Source organism: Artibeus jamaicensis, unplaced genomic scaffold, assembly GCF_021234435.1.
Source record: "Artibeus jamaicensis isolate MK-2021 breed Jamaican fruit bat unplaced genomic scaffold, CSHL_Jam_final contig_76, whole genome shotgun sequence".
In the NCBI taxonomy this organism is placed as follows: domain Eukaryota; kingdom Metazoa; phylum Chordata; class Mammalia; order Chiroptera; family Phyllostomidae; genus Artibeus; species Artibeus jamaicensis.
Genome location: NW_026521954.1, coordinates 27,181,743 through 27,199,044, shown reverse-complemented (window position 1 = coordinate 27,199,044; position 17,302 = coordinate 27,181,743). Strand labels below are relative to the sequence as shown.

The following is a 17,302-nucleotide window of genomic DNA, read 5'->3' as shown; positions in this document are numbered from 1 at the left end:
CCCAGGGACAAGCCTGTGACACAGCATCACGGTCCAGGTGAGCACAGTGACTCAGAAGTGACGGTTGGGAAGAACGACATCATTTTTGTCAGTAACAACAGTAAAGGAGGCAGCTAGGCCTTCGGTGTTGGCCTGGGGCCACGCTCCGGCCCTTTGGAGGCAATTTGGCCAAATCAGCCTAGAGCCACAAAAATGAGCCTGACCTTTGACCTAAATGCCACCAGACAGTGCCATTGGGGAGGGTAAATGAAGGGGCCACTTGAGTTTCTCCACGGCAGCACCAAAGGAACCAGCCAGAACAGGGAGCGTGGAGGGCAGATGGGGGCCCCCAAAGGACCAGTCAATGTCCTGGCCCCCGAAACCTAGCGGGGTGACCTTACTTGGAAAAGAGGTCTTTGCAAGTAAGTTAAGCTCTTGAGATGAGGAGATGGTGCCGGAGTAGCTGGGTGGGCCCACACACAGTGACCTACCCTTATAAACCATGTGAAGCCCAGTGACTGTGGTGGCAGAGGTTGGAGGGACACCTGGAGCCCCTGAGGCGGAAAGAGGCGGGAGGAGCCCCCCCACACACCCCGCAACCCCTGGTCTCCAACCCCCTGCCTCCAGGCTGAGTGTGGAGGGTGCTCTGCAGGAGCCCTGGGACAGGAGTGTGGGTGGGTCTGTGAGTACCCACGGGTCAGCCCAGGCCTGCTGCTGGGAGACCAGGGGCTCACTCTGCCTGGCAGGCCCAAGGGAATGCCCAGGTCCTGCCTGCCAGAGGGACTTACGCACGCAAAGCTGCAGGGGCTCAGGCTCGTGGGGCGGGGCCGGGGGGTGAGGGGGAGAAGGTGCAGGGCTGAAGGGGGGGACAGCACACCTGGAGAACAGCTGGCACAGGCCCTCTGTCCCCCACCCCATGGGCGCTTCTGCCAAGGTCTTAGTGCTGGGGGCAGAGAGCAGAAAGCTGCTCGATGATGAGGAACCGGTCCTCCCTCTCAGGCTGTGGGATACAGCACAACCTTCTTGGGGGGCTGCAGAGGGGCTGTGGGCCCTGTCCTAGGAGGGGACCTCCTGGAGACCATGCAGAGCCCCTTCTGGGCCTCAGAAGGGCCCCATGGAAGGCCAGCCCTCCTCAGGTGCTCATGGGGACCAGCAGCCCACACCCGTGCCACATGCTCAGTAACTAAGAAATGGTTGATGGATTAGAGCAGAGCGTGTCACTGTGGCCCCTGGGACCCTATCTTGGGGGAGAGCCAACACGGGGACAGCCTGGAGCTACACACAGGAGGGGTCTGGACAGCCCCCAGAGTTCAGCAGGCCCCAGCCTGTCTGGGAGACAAGGGCTTGAGTGGAGTAGGCACAGAGGACAGCCTGTCAGGGAGGCATTGGTGGTGGGAGGTGCCTTTCAGGGCCATGAAGTCTGGCCTCAGAGGCTGGGGTCTCCCGCTGGCCCCTCGCAGTACAGACAGCCTCTGGAGCTGTGAGTGGCCTGAACAGCCCAGTGCCAGAGGGGCATTCATGGCGGCTTTCCTGATGAGCAAACCGAGTCCCAGTGCCCACAGCCAGGTGGGCTACAGGTGTTAGGCTGGGGTGCCAAGCCTTGCCCAGCTGACCGAAGCTCTGGCTCCCTCTGGTCACCATCCCAGGTTTGTCTGAAATCGGGAGAAGAGCCCACTTCCTCGCAAAGGTAAACACAGAAGCCACAGTCACATGGACATACTCGGGCTCTGCCACCCGCTCCCCTGGGGTCCTTCCTCAGGGCTCTAAGGTTGGGCGCCAGCCCTTGCTCTCGCTTCTGATGCCTGGAAGCACCCAATCTCCACACCTGTCTCCCGGGGAAGCCGGGGAAGGACCCGCTCTGTGAGGGGGCTCAGGCAGCTCAGCTACATGGGTGCCGCAGTCGCTTAGTAATAAACTTAGCAGGGAGCTCCTGGATATCGAGCTTCCGGGGTGCAGTCCCCTTGCATTTCAGCCCCACGTCCTTACTTACATGTAGCATTCCCCCGCCCCCATGCCGTGCTCCTGCACCCGGGCTTTACCCACTGAGACCACCCTGAGCCCCGGATCCGCGGCTGGGTGAGAAACCGGACTGCGCGCTGCGCAAAGAGAGGCCTATGCTCGGCCTCCCTGTGCGCCCAGCGGCGTGATCCGGGACCTCACCCGCCTAGCCCCCGCTCCCACGCCCTCCGAGACCGCCCGGCGCCCCCGCCCGGCCCCACCCCCCTCTAATCCCCTCCGCCGGCTCTTGAGAGTGGGGCTGTGGGCCCGCCCCCAGACCGCCCCAGGGGAGGGGCGTGCCCTTTCCGCACCGCGCGTCGGTGTGGGCGTGGCCCAGCCAGGCCGGGGCGGGGCGGGGGCGGGGGCGGGGCCGGCGCAGGCCAGCCCCCACTGGCTGCCGCGCTCCCGGCCGCCAGGACTCAGTGCGAGGTGGCGGCGGTAGCGGCTGGGGCAGTTAGTGCTGCGCGGACCTACTCGGCCGGGCGCACAGACGCACCGGCTTGCCGACGGCCGGAGGGGCCGGGCGCGGGCGCTGGACCGTCGGGCAGCTAGCGGAAGCAAGGGCAGCGCGCAGCGATTGGAAGACCAGCGACCGCCAGGTCAGTGCGGGGGGCCAGGGAGGGCGCGGGAGGGGTCCAGGGGAGCGCGCGGCGGGGCCGGAGCGCGCGGCAGGCTCGGATCCCGAGTGGTCCCTGCAGCGGGGCCCGGCCGGGGCGCGAGCTTCCCGCTCTGGAAAGTTTGCCGCCGCCGCCGCCCTGGGAGGGCTCTGCAGCAGCCAGGCAGGGAAGGGGGAGGAGGGAGGGACCGCGGCGGGGAGGAGGCGGCCGGCGCCAGGCGGCCCGGGAGCCCTGGGCGGCGGCGGCGGCGGCGGGCGGGGCGGACGGGGTCGGAGGAGCTGAGGCGCAGGACCGGGCCACAGCCGCTTCCTCCCCTTCGTGCCCGGTCCGCCCGGGTAATGAGCTGTCCTCCTTCTGCAGACTCCCGAGAGGCGCCCTCCTGACGCCGGTGCCAGGGCCGGGCCATGGGGGGCAGCATGCCCGCGAGCACTGCCTGAAGACGCTGTAGCCCCTGCCCCCGCGATGGGCGCCCCGGTTTGGACTGTCGCGCTCTGCGTGGCCATAGTGGTAGTGACCAGTGCCGCCTCGGGGCTCCCGGGCGCAGAGCAGCGCGTCGTGCGGAGAGTGGCAGGTAAGGAAGGGCGGGACGGGGGACATGGGAGGGGCCACAGGCCCCGCGGGCAGAAGCGTCCCGGCTCCGGAACAGGCGCCTGAGTGAGTGTCGGACGCCGAACTGAGAGAGGGCCCGAGGGCCCGCCGTGGGCTGCCACCACGGGGCCTGTGTCCGGGTTCTGTGGCCCTCCCTCCCCGGGGATCTCGGCCAGAGCTGGCACGGCAGTGTGTGGGGCGCCTGGAGCCGCAGGGCCACCACCCAAGTGCGAGGCTGCGGTGGGTGCGGGCCTGGCGGTGGCGTCCGCAGCACCCCCGCCTCCGCGCTGCCTGGGGTGGGGGCGCGGTCCGCCCTAGGCGCCGTCGGGAGGGCGCGGGGGGCTGCGTTTCCAGGATCCCTATTGTTGTTCTGTGGGTTTTGCACTGACGGAAAGTTTCTATTGTTGGTGCCGCTCCCCCAACCCTCTTTGGGCCCCAGTTCATGGCCAGCTTTGGCCAAAGCGAGGGGCCGTGCTTGGAGGAAGGGTAGGAGAGTGCGTCAGGGTCAGCCCGCGGCGGGTCCCTTGCTCCTCCGCTGCTCCCAAGACAAGGCGCTAACTTCTAGTGTCTCCGTCTGCCCACCCCTCTCTCATACCCTGTGGCTGGATGTGTCTGCCCCTGGCGGGTGCACTCGGGGCGCCGCGAGGTGAGAGGGCGGATATCCGAGGGACATGGAGCCGCGGACACCGGTTGGTAGTGAAGGCCCCGCGGGACGTCGAGGGTCTCGAGGAGGGCCGGGCCAGCGGGGTGATGGACGCTGAGGTGTGGGAGCGCGTCTGGGCGCCAGGCCCCGCCCAGCACACGCGCCGCCGCCCTGAAGGCGCTGCGCGCAACCACGACGAGCCCGGCTGGGCGCTCCGAACGCCACCGCCCCGCACGCGTGCCGCCAGGTTCCGGGCGGCGGGGCAGAAACTTGTGGTCCGGGTGGTGGCCACGGGGAGTCCGCCTTTTGGGGACAGCTACTTCCAGGGCACAGGCGAGGGGGCTGCGCGAAACCTGCCCCCTGCCTGGCGGCCGCGTGGAGGGAGGCCTTTGCCCGGTGAGCTCACGCCCCACCCGGGCGCACCCGAACAGCCGCTCCTTTGTACCTCGGCGCGGCCACAGACGCGCATTGATGGCGGGGCCAGGCCGCCTCGCAGGGAGGTGTGAGCGCAGCGGCTGGGGCGCGCCGTGCCAGCGAGGCGGCCGCCGGCCGCGGGCAGGACGCAGGCAGATGGTGGCCCGCCCTCCCCGCGCCCCCCGCGCCCCTTTCTCCGGCGGCTGCTGCAGCCTCCCGGAACAATGTCATTTTTTTATGAATGAAAGTGGGCCCGGCGCTTGAATGTGCGTGTCATTCAGCGGCGTGACAGAGGCCGTCGGGAGGTCAGCGCGCGCTTTTAGCGCCTGCTCCGGCGGCCCCCTCTTCCAGGGGCTCCGAATAAGCGGCCGCGAGGGGAGCCCCGCATTAGCATTCGCATTCAGATAAAGATATTACTCCCTACGGCCAGGGAATGTCAACTAGCCCCGGGGGAGGGGTGGCGGGAAGGCCACAGACCCTCTCCAGGACCCCCTGTGGCGCGCGGGGCTCGTGGCCTCCTGCATCCCTAGTCCTAAGCTGGCAGCAAAGCCTGTGGTGCTCCCGCGGGATGCGGGCTTGGGTCAGAGGACTGCGAGGGCCCCCCAGGGCCGGGGGAAGGGGTCTACTGCCTCCTGCTTCTACCCCAGCGGGCCCCTCCTCGCCCCCGCAGTACAGCTGGTGAAACAGGTAGTAAGTAGATAGGTCAATAAACTTAATCCGGTTCCTTTGAGAGATGGTCGGGTTGGGCAGTAAACACACAAAGGCCTTGTGAAATTTCTAGAGGTGCCGGCTGGCACTTTCTGGGGAACACAAATTATGGAGCCAGAGCTGGGTGGGGTCAAGGACAGCGGAGAAGGTGAGGGGCCGCTGGGCTGCCCTGGCGACCCCAGGCCGCCCGCTTCTCCGCAGGGGGTCGTGTTCTCCAGTGAGGGGGCCCAGGCAGGGTCCCCCACTGGGAAGGCAGGTTGGTGGGAGCAGCAGGAGGCTGCCCCCTGCAGCCTGGCCCCACCCAGCCAGCAGGGGTCTGGGGAGTACTGGGCACCTCCCTGGCTACAGCCTCTCCCACCTCCTCCTCCTGGGGCTGGACTTTGAGCCTGCGGGGCCTCCGGGTGGTTCATTAACCTGGGCTGAGCCCCAGGCTGGACTTGTGGCCCCTGAGCCTCCAGCATGGAGTCCACCCGGGCCTCCTCCCCCCAGGTCTCAGGCCCCACTTGGGACCAGTCGTCCTAAGAATGTCCAGCCTTAGAAAAAGCCTTGTAAAAGTTGGTTTGAGCCAAACTGACGTCACTTGGGGGAAGTGAAACCTCAGTGGATTGCTCCGGAGAATGGCCGTTCTGCAGCTTGTTCTACACTCGAGCATCCGGTGGGGCAGCCTCGGTGGAAACCGAGTGAGGTGGGAGATGCGGCGGATCCGAGGCTGGGAGCACGCCGGCGAATGGGGGTGGGTGTGGGAACCAGGAAACAGCGCCGCTTCCCCCCGCCCCGGGGGGTGCCTTCCAGAAGTCTGGAAAAGAAGATCGCCCTGATAATTCAGAAGCATTCTATCTTATCTTAGATGCACAAAGGGTAAGACAGTCTCAAAGGTCAAGACTGACCTTTGTCCAGGAAGTTCCAGGCCTCGCACGTAACCACCTGCACGTAACCACTGGCCCTGACCCCCGAGGCCCTGACCGGGTTAGTCAGGGAGTTTTACGATCAGCCCACTCTGTGTGGTGACTTTGGTCTCTGGGCCTGGCCTCCCCTGAGCCGGTCAGGCTTCGAATGTGGCCCCTTTTTCTATCCATTTTCCAATTGAACCTAGAGGGGAGAGGGGACTCTAGAGGGGAAAGAGGGGGGGTGGGGCGGCGGTTTGGGGGAGTCCTCCACTGGTCCACATAGGGCTGAGTGATTAACAAGTGAAGTGAGCGGTGAATGGAGCCCCTTCTCTCTGCAAGGGGAGGGGCTCCCTGACCCCAGGCCCTGCTGGGGGGGCTCAAGGCTGGCCCTGCTGGGCCCTCTCCTGGAGCCCCAGTTTCCTCACCTGTCCCAGAAGGCCAGCAATGGAAGGGCTGTTGCGAGGATTAGGCTGGATAATCCTGTAAACCCTCATTAGCCCGCCCACTGTCGGGGCCCCCGCTTTTTTTCTGACTTAGTTATGAAACTTTTCAGGATGTTTCCGGGTGGGGGTCCAGAACCTTTGCCCGAGGCCTCACGGCCCCTTGGAGGTGCCTCCTCCCTGGCCTCCTCTGAAGTGTGTCTCTGGCTCAGGTCCCACGGCCAGGAGGGAGGGCTAGGGACAGCTTCCGCACTCCAGGCCGCACTCTGTCCCTCTGGACCCTGTGGCCATGTGCACCTGGCAGCCCGCTCCGAGTTGGATGGGTGCTTCCTGGTGTTGCCCACAAGAACCACCTACCTGCCCATGGCTGGGTGCCCCGTAGGCCTTGGTGACTTCTGTCTCAGAGCACACGCTGACTGGCTGTGACCGTGCCCGGGGCCTGTTGGCTCAGGGCGATAGACCCAGGGCTGGTGGGGGTGGGGTGGGGGAGGGGTCTCTTGCCCAGCTTCCACGTGCTGCAGGGCTTTAACTGCACGCGGAGGCCTCCCTGGTGCCACAGAGGTGGAAACTGAGGCAGGGGCCAGGGCGTGGCAGGGTCAGGAACTCCGAGACTGGGAGACCAGTTTGCAGGCCCAGCTTGGCCCTCCTGGGGCCCGCCAGCCCTCGGGCTCTGGCAATGGGACGCCCTCGACACATGGCCCCCGATCGTGCTCAGCCCCTTGCGGCAGGAGCGGGTGGGGGGGTTGTGCAGGTGGCAGCAGGCACTAGGGAGCCCACCGGGGCAGACTCCCCCCTGTGACCACCCTCCACCTTGGCACACGGCTGCCACTGTGGCACACAGGACCTTTGTGCCCCACACGTGTGTGGGCCCCAGTGTCTGTGGCAGTAGGGAGCCCCTTTCTCTTGATCAAGAAAGACCCCTTCCTGGGGCCACTGTGGGGGTGTGGCAGAGGCCTGAACGCCCCCAGGTAGAGCAGGACCATGGATCTTGGATGTCGGAGCCCCCCCCCACCTCTGTGCACCGCGGGGCTCCAGGTGAGCCTGTGTATGGGATCTGCTGGAGGGAGACTCCGCCTGGGTGGCTGACCTGGGGTGGGAGTGACTGCCTCGTGCAGAGACACTGTGCTGCGCAGGGTGGTGGGTAGGGCAGGGGTGACCCCTCACCCCCACTCTGGCACGGCTGGCCTGGGGTGCTCCGCGTCCCCTTGGCCTGGTGCTGGACCAGGTTGAAGCAAATACTTGTGCGGACGGTCTGACCTGCCCAGACCAGACCGGAACCAATGGCTGTTGCCCTTGGGCCAGGGCCTGGGGCTGAGGCTGCGGCTCCAGCCTGTTCTTGGCCTTCTGGGGGGCCTCCGTCGGCTCCCGGCACTGGGTGGTCCCCACAGGATGTAGTGGCCAAGACTGGGGGGCTGGAGTTCAGGCCAGGTGCCCTCAGACTGTGGGGTCCCCAGGGACACAGGCTCTGAACGCCTCAGACGCCCTTCTAGTGGGCACTGGGCCCGTGAGGACGTCGGACGTCTGAGGCGGACGGGCAGAACCGGGCCTGCCCGGGGTGCCAGGGACTGGTGTGGCTGGCGGGGCAGCTGGGCCCTCGAATCTAGGCCACGCGTCAGCAGAATGACAAGTAACGGAGCAGCTGACCCAGCTGGGTGGGGAGGGCGGCCCATGCGGCAGGACCACCCAGCCCTGTCCTGGGCCCTCCGCCTGGCCGCCCGCCTGCTGGGTATTGTCTGGCCCCAACAGGGAGGGCTGGGGGTAGTCGGCCTGGCCAGCGCTGTGTCCCTGGGTCTCGGGCCTGGAGGGCCTGCCGGGAGCTGGGCGGCCACTGGTGGCAAGGTGGGCGCCTCTTCAGACGTCTTCCTCCCTGGCCTGTGTTGTGTCGTCATCTGTAAAATGGGGGTCCCAGGCACCTTCACCCCAAATGCAGAATGGATTTTGTGTTTCTAAATGGCTGAAAAAACCTGAAGGAAGATGACTGCTGCACGATGCGCCGAGATCGGTGCCCGTGACCAAGGCTCCCGCTGGGGTGCGGCCTGGCCGGCTCCCGCCCTTCACACAAATGCACGGGGGCTGCCCCATGGCCCCGACACCCTCCCACTGCGGCTGCGCTGGTGCGGCTGTGAGGTGGGGCGCCTTGGCACCTTCCGGAGGTGCTGAGCACCCGGCGTTCTTGGTGGGGAGCCCTTCCCTCACGCTCACCCCGTCTTGCCTGCAGAGGTCCCGGAGCCAGAGCCTGGGCAGCAGGAGCAGCTGGTCTTCGGCAGTGGGGACACCGTGGAGCTGACCTGCCACTCGCCTGCAGGTGGCCCTGCGGGGCCCACTTTTTGGGTCAAGGACGGGACAGGGCTGATGCCCTCGGACCGGGTCCTGGTGGGGCCGCAGCGGCTGCGGGTGCTCAACGCCTCCCACGAGGACACTGGGGCCTACAGCTGCCGGCAGAGGCTCACCCAGCGCATCCTCTGCCACTTCAGCGTTCGGGTGACAGGTGGGCGTCTGCCAGGGGTGCTCGGGGGGGGGCCGGGCTCTCGGACCGCAGGTCTGGGTGGTCTCGGGTGGAGAGCAGGGCACCCCAGGCAGCACCGCCTGAGGGGCGGACTCTCTGGGCCTCCTGGGTGGGGGGCCAGACACGGCCCTTCTCCACGTCCCTTTTCCCTGCGCTGCAGACGCCCCGTCCTCGGGAGATGATGAAGATGAGGAAGAGGAGGCGGAAGACACAGGTGAGACCAGGTTTGGGAGAGGTTTGAAATGCTGAGGGGCGGGTGCCGGCAGGCAGGGAGGGGCCGGTGGGGAGCGAGAAGCCGGGGGGCGGGCGGAGGTGAAGTGCAGAGGGGGGCCTGGGAGAGCCAGGTCCGGGGCCCCTGGGACGCGGCAGGAACAGCTTGAACTCGAGGTTAAGATCCTTCTCCCTTAGTCGCAGGGGGTTCCGAGCCAAACTTCCTGCCTGGCTGCCCCTCTGCCTCTCTCAGCCACACTCTCCTGGGGCCCTTCCTGCCCCGGCTGTCTCGGACTGGGGTCTGCTGTCCGTCTGTCCGTCCGTGTGGGCTCTGGGTGCCTGGGAGGTGCCTCCCTAGTGCCTGTCCACATACCCCCTTCCTGGGCCTCGGCTCCCTCCTCGGAAGGGCAGCAGGCTTGTGGGGAGGGAGCGCACCCCCTTGGGGGGATGCCTGTCCAGCCCCCCACCCCGGTGGGAATGCAGCCCCCACCCTGGCCCTAGAGAAGGAGAAAAACCAGTTGGGCTCTGGCGGTGGGGACAGGGGGTGGCCCCCCTCCCCCTGTCCCTACCTGCTGCCCTGCAGGCCCCGGGGTGCTGCTGAGGGTGGCGCCCGAGAGCCTCCAGGGCTCTAGGTTGTGGGAGTGGCTGGGCCTGCTTGGCCGGCCCTGAGCTTCCCAACCCGGTCTGGCCTGGTCCCTCTGTCCGCTGGGCAGGTGGGCATGCCCCCAGGGGGCGTCTGTGTCCTGCAGGCTCCCAGGCCGGCGTGTGACGCCCTGGGGGTGTGTACACGGAGGGCAGGGGACGGGGGCCAGGCTGAGTGAGAGCGTAGTGGTGTGGAGTCTGCTGGGAGCCTCACCTAGCCCAGGCAGGCCCCTCAAAAGGTCCCCAATCCCCTGCAGAGGAGAAACTGAGGCTGGAAGGGTGGACAGTGGGCTCGGCCACACCCAGCTTATGGCCTCCCTGTGCCTGTTGCCAGCAGGGGCCCCTTACTGGACTCGGCCTGAGCGGATGGAGAAGAAGCTGCTGGCCGTGCCAGCCGCCAACACCGTTCGCTTCCGCTGCCCAGCCGCTGGCAACCCCACCCCATCCATCACCTGGCTGAAGAATGGCAGGGAGTTCCGGGGCGAGCACCGCATCGGGGGCATCAAGGTGGGCCCGGCAGGTGGGCTGGGCGTGGGGCCGGAGGCCTGGCCTGCCGCCCTGACTGCCACGTCTGCCCGCAGCTGCGGCACCAGCAGTGGAGCCTGGTCATGGAGAGCGTGGTGCCCTCTGACCGGGGCAACTACACCTGCGTGGTGCAGAACAGGTTCGGCAGCATCCGGCAGACCTACACCCTGGACGTGCTGGGTGAGGCCCCGGGCCCCCAGGGGGCGGGGGGGGGGGGCTCCCCAGCCGGCAGCCCCTGAGCCTCTGTCCGCCTGTCCCCAGAGCGCTCTCCGCACCGGCCCATCCTGCAGGCGGGGCTGCCGGCCAACCAGACGGCTGTGCTGGGCAGCGACGTGGAGTTTCACTGCAAGGTGTACAGCGACGCACAGCCCCACATCCAGTGGCTGAAGCACGTGGAGGTGAACGGCAGCAAAGTGGGGCCCGACGGCACTCCCTACGTCACCGTGCTCAAGGTGGGTGCTGCCCCCTGCCGGCGGGAGCCGGGACAGGGCGGGCCGGGGGCTTGGACCAGTGCACCAGCCCTGCCTTGCTGGGGAAGTGGGGGGGTGAGTCCCAGCTGGCCCTCCCACACGTTCTCAGGTCTCCCTGTCTGCCCCTGGGGGTTCTCAGCCCTGGAAACAGGCTTGCAGAGTGCCCCTGGGGCGGGCTCGGCTCCCGGCCCCAGCTGGCCTGTGGCCACTGAGACCACCAAGCACCCTCTTGGGTCTGGGAGGCTGGGCCCTGTTCCTGGAGCTGGGAGGGCCTGGCGCGCTGGGCACGGCCCTGTGTTCCGAGAGGCTTGCCACCCAGCCCGCCGCTCTGGGCCTCGGGGCAGGACAGCCTCAGTTCTGCTCCCAGGGCCCCGGGTGGGGGCTGCCTGCATCGGGGCGGTTGCGACACTGGCGGCCCAAAGAGAAACATCTGTTCAGAGACAAGACAGGCCGACGGGGGAGGGGAGCAGAGACTCAGGCTGTGGAGGCCAGACCCGGCCGGGCGAGGCCGGCTGGGCCCACTGGGTGGTGTCTCAGCACTGGGGTCAGCACGTGAGCTGCCCGCTGGGGCACAGCAGGCCCAGCCCCGGCTCTGGGGGCGGGCGGGCGCTCGCCCACCAGCCCTGAGGGGCCTGCCCGGGCTGTGCTGTGGGCTGGGGAGAGTGGATGGGGGCAGACGCGCCGTGAAACAACAGTCTTCTGCGGAGAGGTGCCCACACGCCTCCTCCAGGCAGCCTTCTGGGCTGGTCCAGCCCCATCCATTCCTTGGGGGCCTCCCACACCTGCCTCGGAGCCTCAGGGGCCGGGGCTGCCCTGGTGGGGTCTGGACCTGTGCGCAGCCCCTCCGGGCCGGCCGGGTGGCGGCAGGCGCGCCTGAGCGGGGTCTCTTGTCCCCGCAGTCCTGGATCAGTGAGGCTGTGGAGGCCGACGCGCGCCTGCGCCTGGCCAATGTGTCCGAGCGCGACGGGGGCCGGTACCTCTGTCGGGCCTCCAATTTCATAGGCGTGTCTGAGAAGGCCTTTTGGCTGCGTGTTCACGGGCCCCCAGCAGGTAACAGCTCTGTCCCACACGCCTGCCTGGCACGCCGAGCTCCAGCTCCAACGCCTGGCCCCGCGCCCACCGCACGCCCCGTCCTGCTCGCCGCCCGCTCCCCGCTGCTGGGCTGGCGCCTCTGGCCTCCGCGCGGTGCCTGCCTGGAGCCCTGCTGACCCTGCCTGCGCCCGTGCCGCCCCTCCCCCCAGATGGCCTTCGGCCCTGTGGGGGCCGCACCCCTCTGCCTGTGGACACTGCTTTCTTCCCGCCCCCGTGGCCCCGGCCCGCTGCCTGCTCACTTCCTGTGCATCCCCCGCCCGCCGGCCTGCGTCCCCGTCCAGTGTTCGCGCTAACCCCGCACGCTGCTGGCCACCCGCCTGGTGCTCTCGTGGGACAGAGGACTCGCCGGTGAAGGGACTAGCTTCGGGCTCGGTGTGGACACGCAAGGCAGAGGACCCTTGGCCACCGTGGCGGTGGCATGGTGGCGGCGTTTTCTTTGCAGCCTGGCTGGTCATCGCCTGTGGACTCCGGCTCTGGTGCCCCCGGGGGGGCTGGCGCTCGCCTATCGCGCTCTGTTCTCTCTTTGTAGACGGCGGGCGCTAACACCACCGACAAGGAGCTAGAGGTTCTGTCCTTGCGCAATGTCACCTTTGAGGACGCGGGGGAGTACACCTGTCTGGCGGGCAATTCTATCGGGTTTTCCCATCACTCTGCGTGGCTGGTGGTGCTGCCAGGTACTGGCTCCTGCTGCTGCTTGCTCTGCACCTGTCTTCTGGTTGCTGGCTGGGGACACGCCAACGCCGCCAGGGGCAGGTGGGGGACCCCGAGGTTCACGGCCACCGTGCTCCGTGCCAGGCCTGGGATGGGATGGAAGTCTGTCTGGCCCTGTCCTAGCCCCAAGGGGCCCCTGCTGAGCCCCCACTCCCAGCTGGGACCCCCACAGTCCCCGTGGCGGCTTTGGCGTCTCCCTGGCTTTCGGGTGTGGGTGCTGCTGGTTCCGCTGGGCTCCTCCTTTTGGGTGTTTCTGACCACAGGACCCTGAGCGGGGTGTTGGCCTCAGCGCCCCGACCGGGGCTGAGCACCCTTCCCCCGCCCCCACTGCGCCTGTGGCTCCCGGCGGCCGTGGGCCCGTGGGGGCTCGCCCACGGCTAGGCCAGGCCCCGATGTCCGTGTCTTTGCAGCCGAGGAGGAGCTGGTGGCGGCGGGCGAGGCGGGCAGCGTGTACGCAGGTGTTCTCAGCTACGGCATGGGCTTCGTGCTCTTCATCCTGGTGGTGGCCGCTGTGACGCTGTGCCGCCTGCGCAGCCCCCCCAAGAAGGGCCTGGCGCCCACCGTGCACAAGGTCTCCCGCTTCCCGCTTAAGCGACAGGTAACAGAAAGTAGATACCAGGTTCCGAGCTGCCCGTCCGCCTGCCGTGGCCGCCCAGGCTCCCCCGCGACCCGCTCTCCCGGGCGGGGCCTCGCTCAGGGGCTCTCTGTGATTCGGAGGGCCCGGGACTCCCATCTCTGCAGAGGGTGGGCCGTCCCTGGGGCTGCACCCCACCCCGTCGTGCGGCCCTGGGGCGCCAACCTGCCCTGCCGACCCAAGCAGGTGTCCTTGGAGTCCAACTCGTCCATGAACTCCAACACGCCGCTGGTTCGCATCGCCCGCCTGTCCTCGGGGGAGGGCCCCACGCTGGCCAACGTCTCTGAGCTCGAGCTGCCCGCCGACCCCAAGTGGGAGCTGCCCCGGGCCCGGTCAGTGGGGCGCCAGAGCGTGGCCTGTGTACCGGGGCCCCGGCGAAGGGTGGGGGCCTACACCGGGTGGGGTCCCTGGTGGGGGAGGCCCCCATTCAGTGACCAGATGGGGGAGACTGGGCCTCGACAAGGTGCTCCTGAGGTGGGTGGGGGTGGTGGGCGAGGCCCCACCGCCTCCAAGTGCTCCGTGTGGGGGCGTAGCAGAGGGCCAGAGACCGGAGGGGCAACAACCTTCATCCTCGCGAGCATGGTCTCGGGGGCGAGTGTGGAAGGCTTCCTGGAGGCAGTGGCGCTGGGCCTCCAAGGCTGCTGGGGCGGCGCCGAGGGACAGAAGTGCTTAGCGCCGCCGTCTGCCACCAGGCTGACTCTGGGCAAGCCCCTCGGGGAGGGCTGCTTCGGCCAGGTGGTCATGGCGGAGGCCATCGGCATCGACAAGGACCGGGCCGCCAAGCCTGTCACTGTGGCCGTGAAGATGCTGAAAGGTGAGAGAGGCAGGTGGCAGGGGCCCTGGGCTGGGTAGCTGGGGCTGCGCTGCCTGACGAACCGCCTGTCACCACACAGACGACGCCACTGACAAGGACCTCTCCGACCTGGTGTCTGAGATGGAGATGATGAAGATGATTGGGAAGCACAAGAACATCATCAACCTGCTGGGCGCCTGCACGCAGGGCGGTGGGTGCAGTGGGGTGGCGGGTGCAGGCAGGGCGGGAGGGTGTCGGGGGCAGGGGGCTGCTGGGAGCGGCCCCCTGAGGTGCCTGTGCCCGCAGGGCCCCTGTACGTGCTGGTGGAGTTCGCGGCCAAGGGCAACCTGCGGGAATACCTGCGTGCCCGGCGGCCCCCGGGCACGGACTACTCCTTCGACACCTGCCAGCTGCCCGAGGAGCAGCTCACCTTCAAGGACCTGGTGTCCTGTGCCTACCAGGTGGCGCGGGGCATGGAGTACCTGGCCTCGCAGAAGGTGAGCGGGGTGGGGCGGTGGTCTCTGGAGGGGCCCGGCGGGGACGTGGTTGGCTGGCCGGGTGGCCAGAGCCCTGACCCCCGGCCTGCAGTGCATCCACAGGGACCTGGCGGCCCGCAACGTGCTGGTGACGGAGGACAACGTGATGAAGATCGCAGACTTCGGCCTGGCCCGTGACGTGCACAACCTCGACTACTACAAGAAGACCACCAACGTGAGCAGGCTCGGGGCGGGCCGGGGCGGGGCGTCCGGGCCGAGGGCACCGGCAGCTAACCAGCAGCTGGCGGCTTCCCCCACAGGGCCGGCTGCCTGTGAAGTGGATGGCGCCCGAGGCTTTGTTCGACCGCGTCTACACCCACCAGAGCGATGTGTATGTGGCCCCCAGACCTCAGGTGGGGGGCGGGGCTGCAAGGGGCCCAGGGCCGGTAGGGGGGCGGGTCCGAGGGGCAGGCCTTGGTCCCCAGCTGGAGTCCCCGCGCCTTTCAGTCTTATGCCCTGCTCCTGCCTCGGCCAGCCGAGGAGCTTGCGTCCAGTGGGAGGCTGATGGCACGTGCGCCCTGCAGGTGGTCCTTTGGGGTCCTGCTCTGGGAGATCTTCACCCTGGGGGGCTCGCCGTACCCAGGCATCCCCGTGGAGGAGCTCTTCAAGCTGCTGAAGGAAGGTCACCGCATGGACAAGCCCGCCAACTGCACGCATGACCTGTGAGAGGCCGCTCCCCAGGCGGGACCCAGGGGGCGGGGGCCCCGGCGGGGCTGGGGGGGTGGCCCGGGCAGGCACCTCACGGAGCCCCCCGCAGGTACATGATCATGCGGGAGTGCTGGCACGCCGTGCCCTCGCAGCGGCCCACCTTCAAGCAGCTGGTGGAGGACCTGGACCGCGTCCTCACGGTGACGTCCACCGATGTGCGCGCTGGCCCTGCTCCCGGGGCTGGGGCGGCCGGGGCGGGGGTGCAGGGGCCTGGGGCGCTGACTGCCGCCCGCCTGCCCGCAGGAGTACCTGGACCTGTCCGTGCCCTTCGAGCAGTACTCTCCGGGCGGCCAGGACACCCCCAGCTCCGGCTCCTCGGGGGACGACTCCGTGTTTGCCCATGACCTGCTGCCCCCGGCCCCAGCCAGCAGCGGGGGCCCGCAGACGTGAAGGGCCCTCGCCCACCGGCCGAGCCCCCCGCCAATGTGAGAGTGGGCCCCGGCCCACTGTGCTGCTCTGGGTGTGCCACCGACCACTGGGGCCAGCAGCCCAGGCCTGAGACCTGGCCCGGATGGACGGACGGACGGACAACTTTGCATCTGCGTGTGTGTGCCTGCGTGCGTGTGTGTGAGAGTCTCTAGGCCCCGGTGTGGGGTCCCCGGGGTGCCTGGCCTGCTGTACAATGACCTCCTGGCCACTGTGCCGGCGGCAGCAGCAGGGGACGGAATGTAGAATGTAGGGGGCCCCTCCTGGGGGCCCACCCCAGGCTCCCCGGTCCCGCACTGCCACCTCCAGGGAGCAGCTCCGGGCTCTGGCCTCCTCCAGGTGCCCTGGCTGAGCCTCGGAGAGGGCCCCCCGGGGTGCGCCTCCCCCCCCACCCCCATGGCACCTTGCGCCTGGGGGTGAGCGTTCGCACAGAGCCCCCCCAGGCCCCCTCCCCCCACCCCGTCCCTCAGCGACTGAGATTACGGGTACCAGAAGGCAGGAGCCTTGACCTTCTGTCCGAGAGGTTTATTCCAGAGATGAGTGTACATTTCTCTGATTAGATGCCGTGTGTGGAGGACACACACGCATATAAATGTCTCTGGAAGGAGAGAGGCCCCTCCAGAGCCCCGGGGGGCCTGGGCCCTCCCAGCAACTCGCACACGCAGAGACCACCAGGGTGGGGGCCCGGCCTTTCCCAGCACCAGTTTTGTTTTAAAAATTGTACCTGGACCTGTATATTTGTAAAGCTATTTATGGACCTTTGGGCTCCAGGCCTGCCCCCCCCCCCCCAAAGCTGTAGTAGTCAGCCCGCCACGCAGCTGTGGCTGAAGTCTTAACTTATTATTAACAGCCGAGAAGGTTTCTGCCTCATTCAGGGGGCCGCTCAGGGTGTGCCCGGTGCTGGGCACCCCAGGCTGGAGCAGCCCCTCACCCCGAGAGGGGCCAGCTGTAGTGTGAGGTCACCCCAGCGACGATGCCTGTCCCTCGGCCTCCTTTTGCAGGGGAATTCAGTTTCTATAGGGTTTTTTCTTTAGGAGATTTATTTTTTTGGACTTCAAAGCAAGCTGGTATTTTCATACAGTTGTAATTGCCATGCGCTCCGGGCAGGGAGGCAGCTTCCAGTGGGGACCGGCCCTGCACGCAGGTTCAGATGTTATTAGATGTTACAAGTTTATATATATCTATATATATAATTTATTGAGTTTTTACAAGATGTATTTGCTGTAGATTTAACACTTCTTACGCAATGCTTCTAGACTTTTATGGCCCGGACTGCTGCCTTTCAGAGCGTGGGGGAGAGCGAGCCGTGAATTCAGTTTTGTTACTTTTTGTGCTGTTAACGCCCCTGAGTTCGGGTGGCTGCTCTCTGCTTGTCAGGGGGTGGGCTGGCAGGGGCTTGGGGTGGTCTGTTCTCGGCCCCCAGCCTCCTGGGGGCCAAGGGTGTCGCCCGCAAACTGGCAGGCATGCTTTCCAAAAATAAACAATGATTCCGTTCAGAGCCTGCTCCAAGCTTCCTGGTCCCCAGCCCCTCTGGGACTCCAGGCAGCTTCAGGTCCTCACTGCCCCACCTGGAACAGGCCGCGCCGGCCCTGAGGAGGGGGTGACCAGCTGTCACCGCACCAGCACAGGCCGGGTGGCCCCTGGGATGGGACGGGCCAGACCACCTCCGACCCCCGCCCCCAGGAGTTTCCAGCCTGGGCCCAGGCTCTGATGGCACCAACCCTGACCACAACCAGTGTGAGGGGCTGGTGTGTCCAGCTGAGACCTTGTGCTGC

General features: G+C 67.4%; 1 protein-coding gene across 7 annotated transcripts; it reads left to right on the top strand.

Annotated features, from left to right (window-relative positions):
* Nucleotides 1–2,375: 2,375 nt before the first annotated feature.
* FGFR3 (fibroblast growth factor receptor 3) lies at nucleotides 2,376–17,030 on the top strand. 7 transcript variants are annotated; one of them, XM_053672444.1, is made up of 18 exons: nucleotides 2,376–2,576; nucleotides 2,955–3,165; nucleotides 8,493–8,762; nucleotides 8,941–8,994; nucleotides 9,970–10,139; nucleotides 10,214–10,337; nucleotides 10,419–10,609; nucleotides 11,527–11,677; nucleotides 12,841–13,028; nucleotides 13,248–13,396; nucleotides 13,757–13,878; nucleotides 13,958–14,068; nucleotides 14,164–14,354; nucleotides 14,446–14,568; nucleotides 14,654–14,724; nucleotides 14,918–15,055; nucleotides 15,151–15,256; nucleotides 15,345–17,030. In XM_053672444.1, exons 2-18 carry the CDS (start codon nucleotides 3,057–3,059, stop codon nucleotides 15,489–15,491), a joined length of 2,415 nt encoding a protein of 804 aa, XP_053528419.1. In that variant the 5' UTR covers nucleotides 2,376–2,576; nucleotides 2,955–3,056; the 3' UTR covers nucleotides 15,492–17,030. The 7 variants fall into 7 exon arrangements, with proteins under 7 accessions (XP_053528419.1, XP_053528422.1, XP_053528421.1 ...); XM_053672447.1 differs by lacking the exon at nucleotides 11,527–11,677 and adding an exon at nucleotides 12,249–12,393 and having other exon boundaries at nucleotides 2,377–2,576; XM_053672446.1 differs by lacking the exon at nucleotides 11,527–11,677 and adding an exon at nucleotides 12,249–12,393 and having other exon boundaries at nucleotides 2,377–2,576; nucleotides 9,967–10,139; nucleotides 13,251–13,396.
* Nucleotides 17,031–17,302: the final 272 nt, after the last annotated feature.

Excerpts from the sequence above, each read along its gene's own strand:
- FGFR3 (XM_053672442.1), top strand. The coding sequence starts at position 3,057 with ATGGGCGCCCCGGTTTGGACTGTCGCGCTCTGCGTGGCCATAGTGGTA. Across the intron at positions 13,397-13,756 it reads TGGGAGCTGCCCCGGGCCCG|GCTGACTCTGGGCAAGCCCC; the intron begins GTCAGTGGGGCG and ends GTCTGCCACCAG. Across the intron at positions 15,056-15,150 it reads GCCAACTGCACGCATGACCT|GTACATGATCATGCGGGAGT; the intron begins GTGAGAGGCCGC and ends AGCCCCCCGCAG.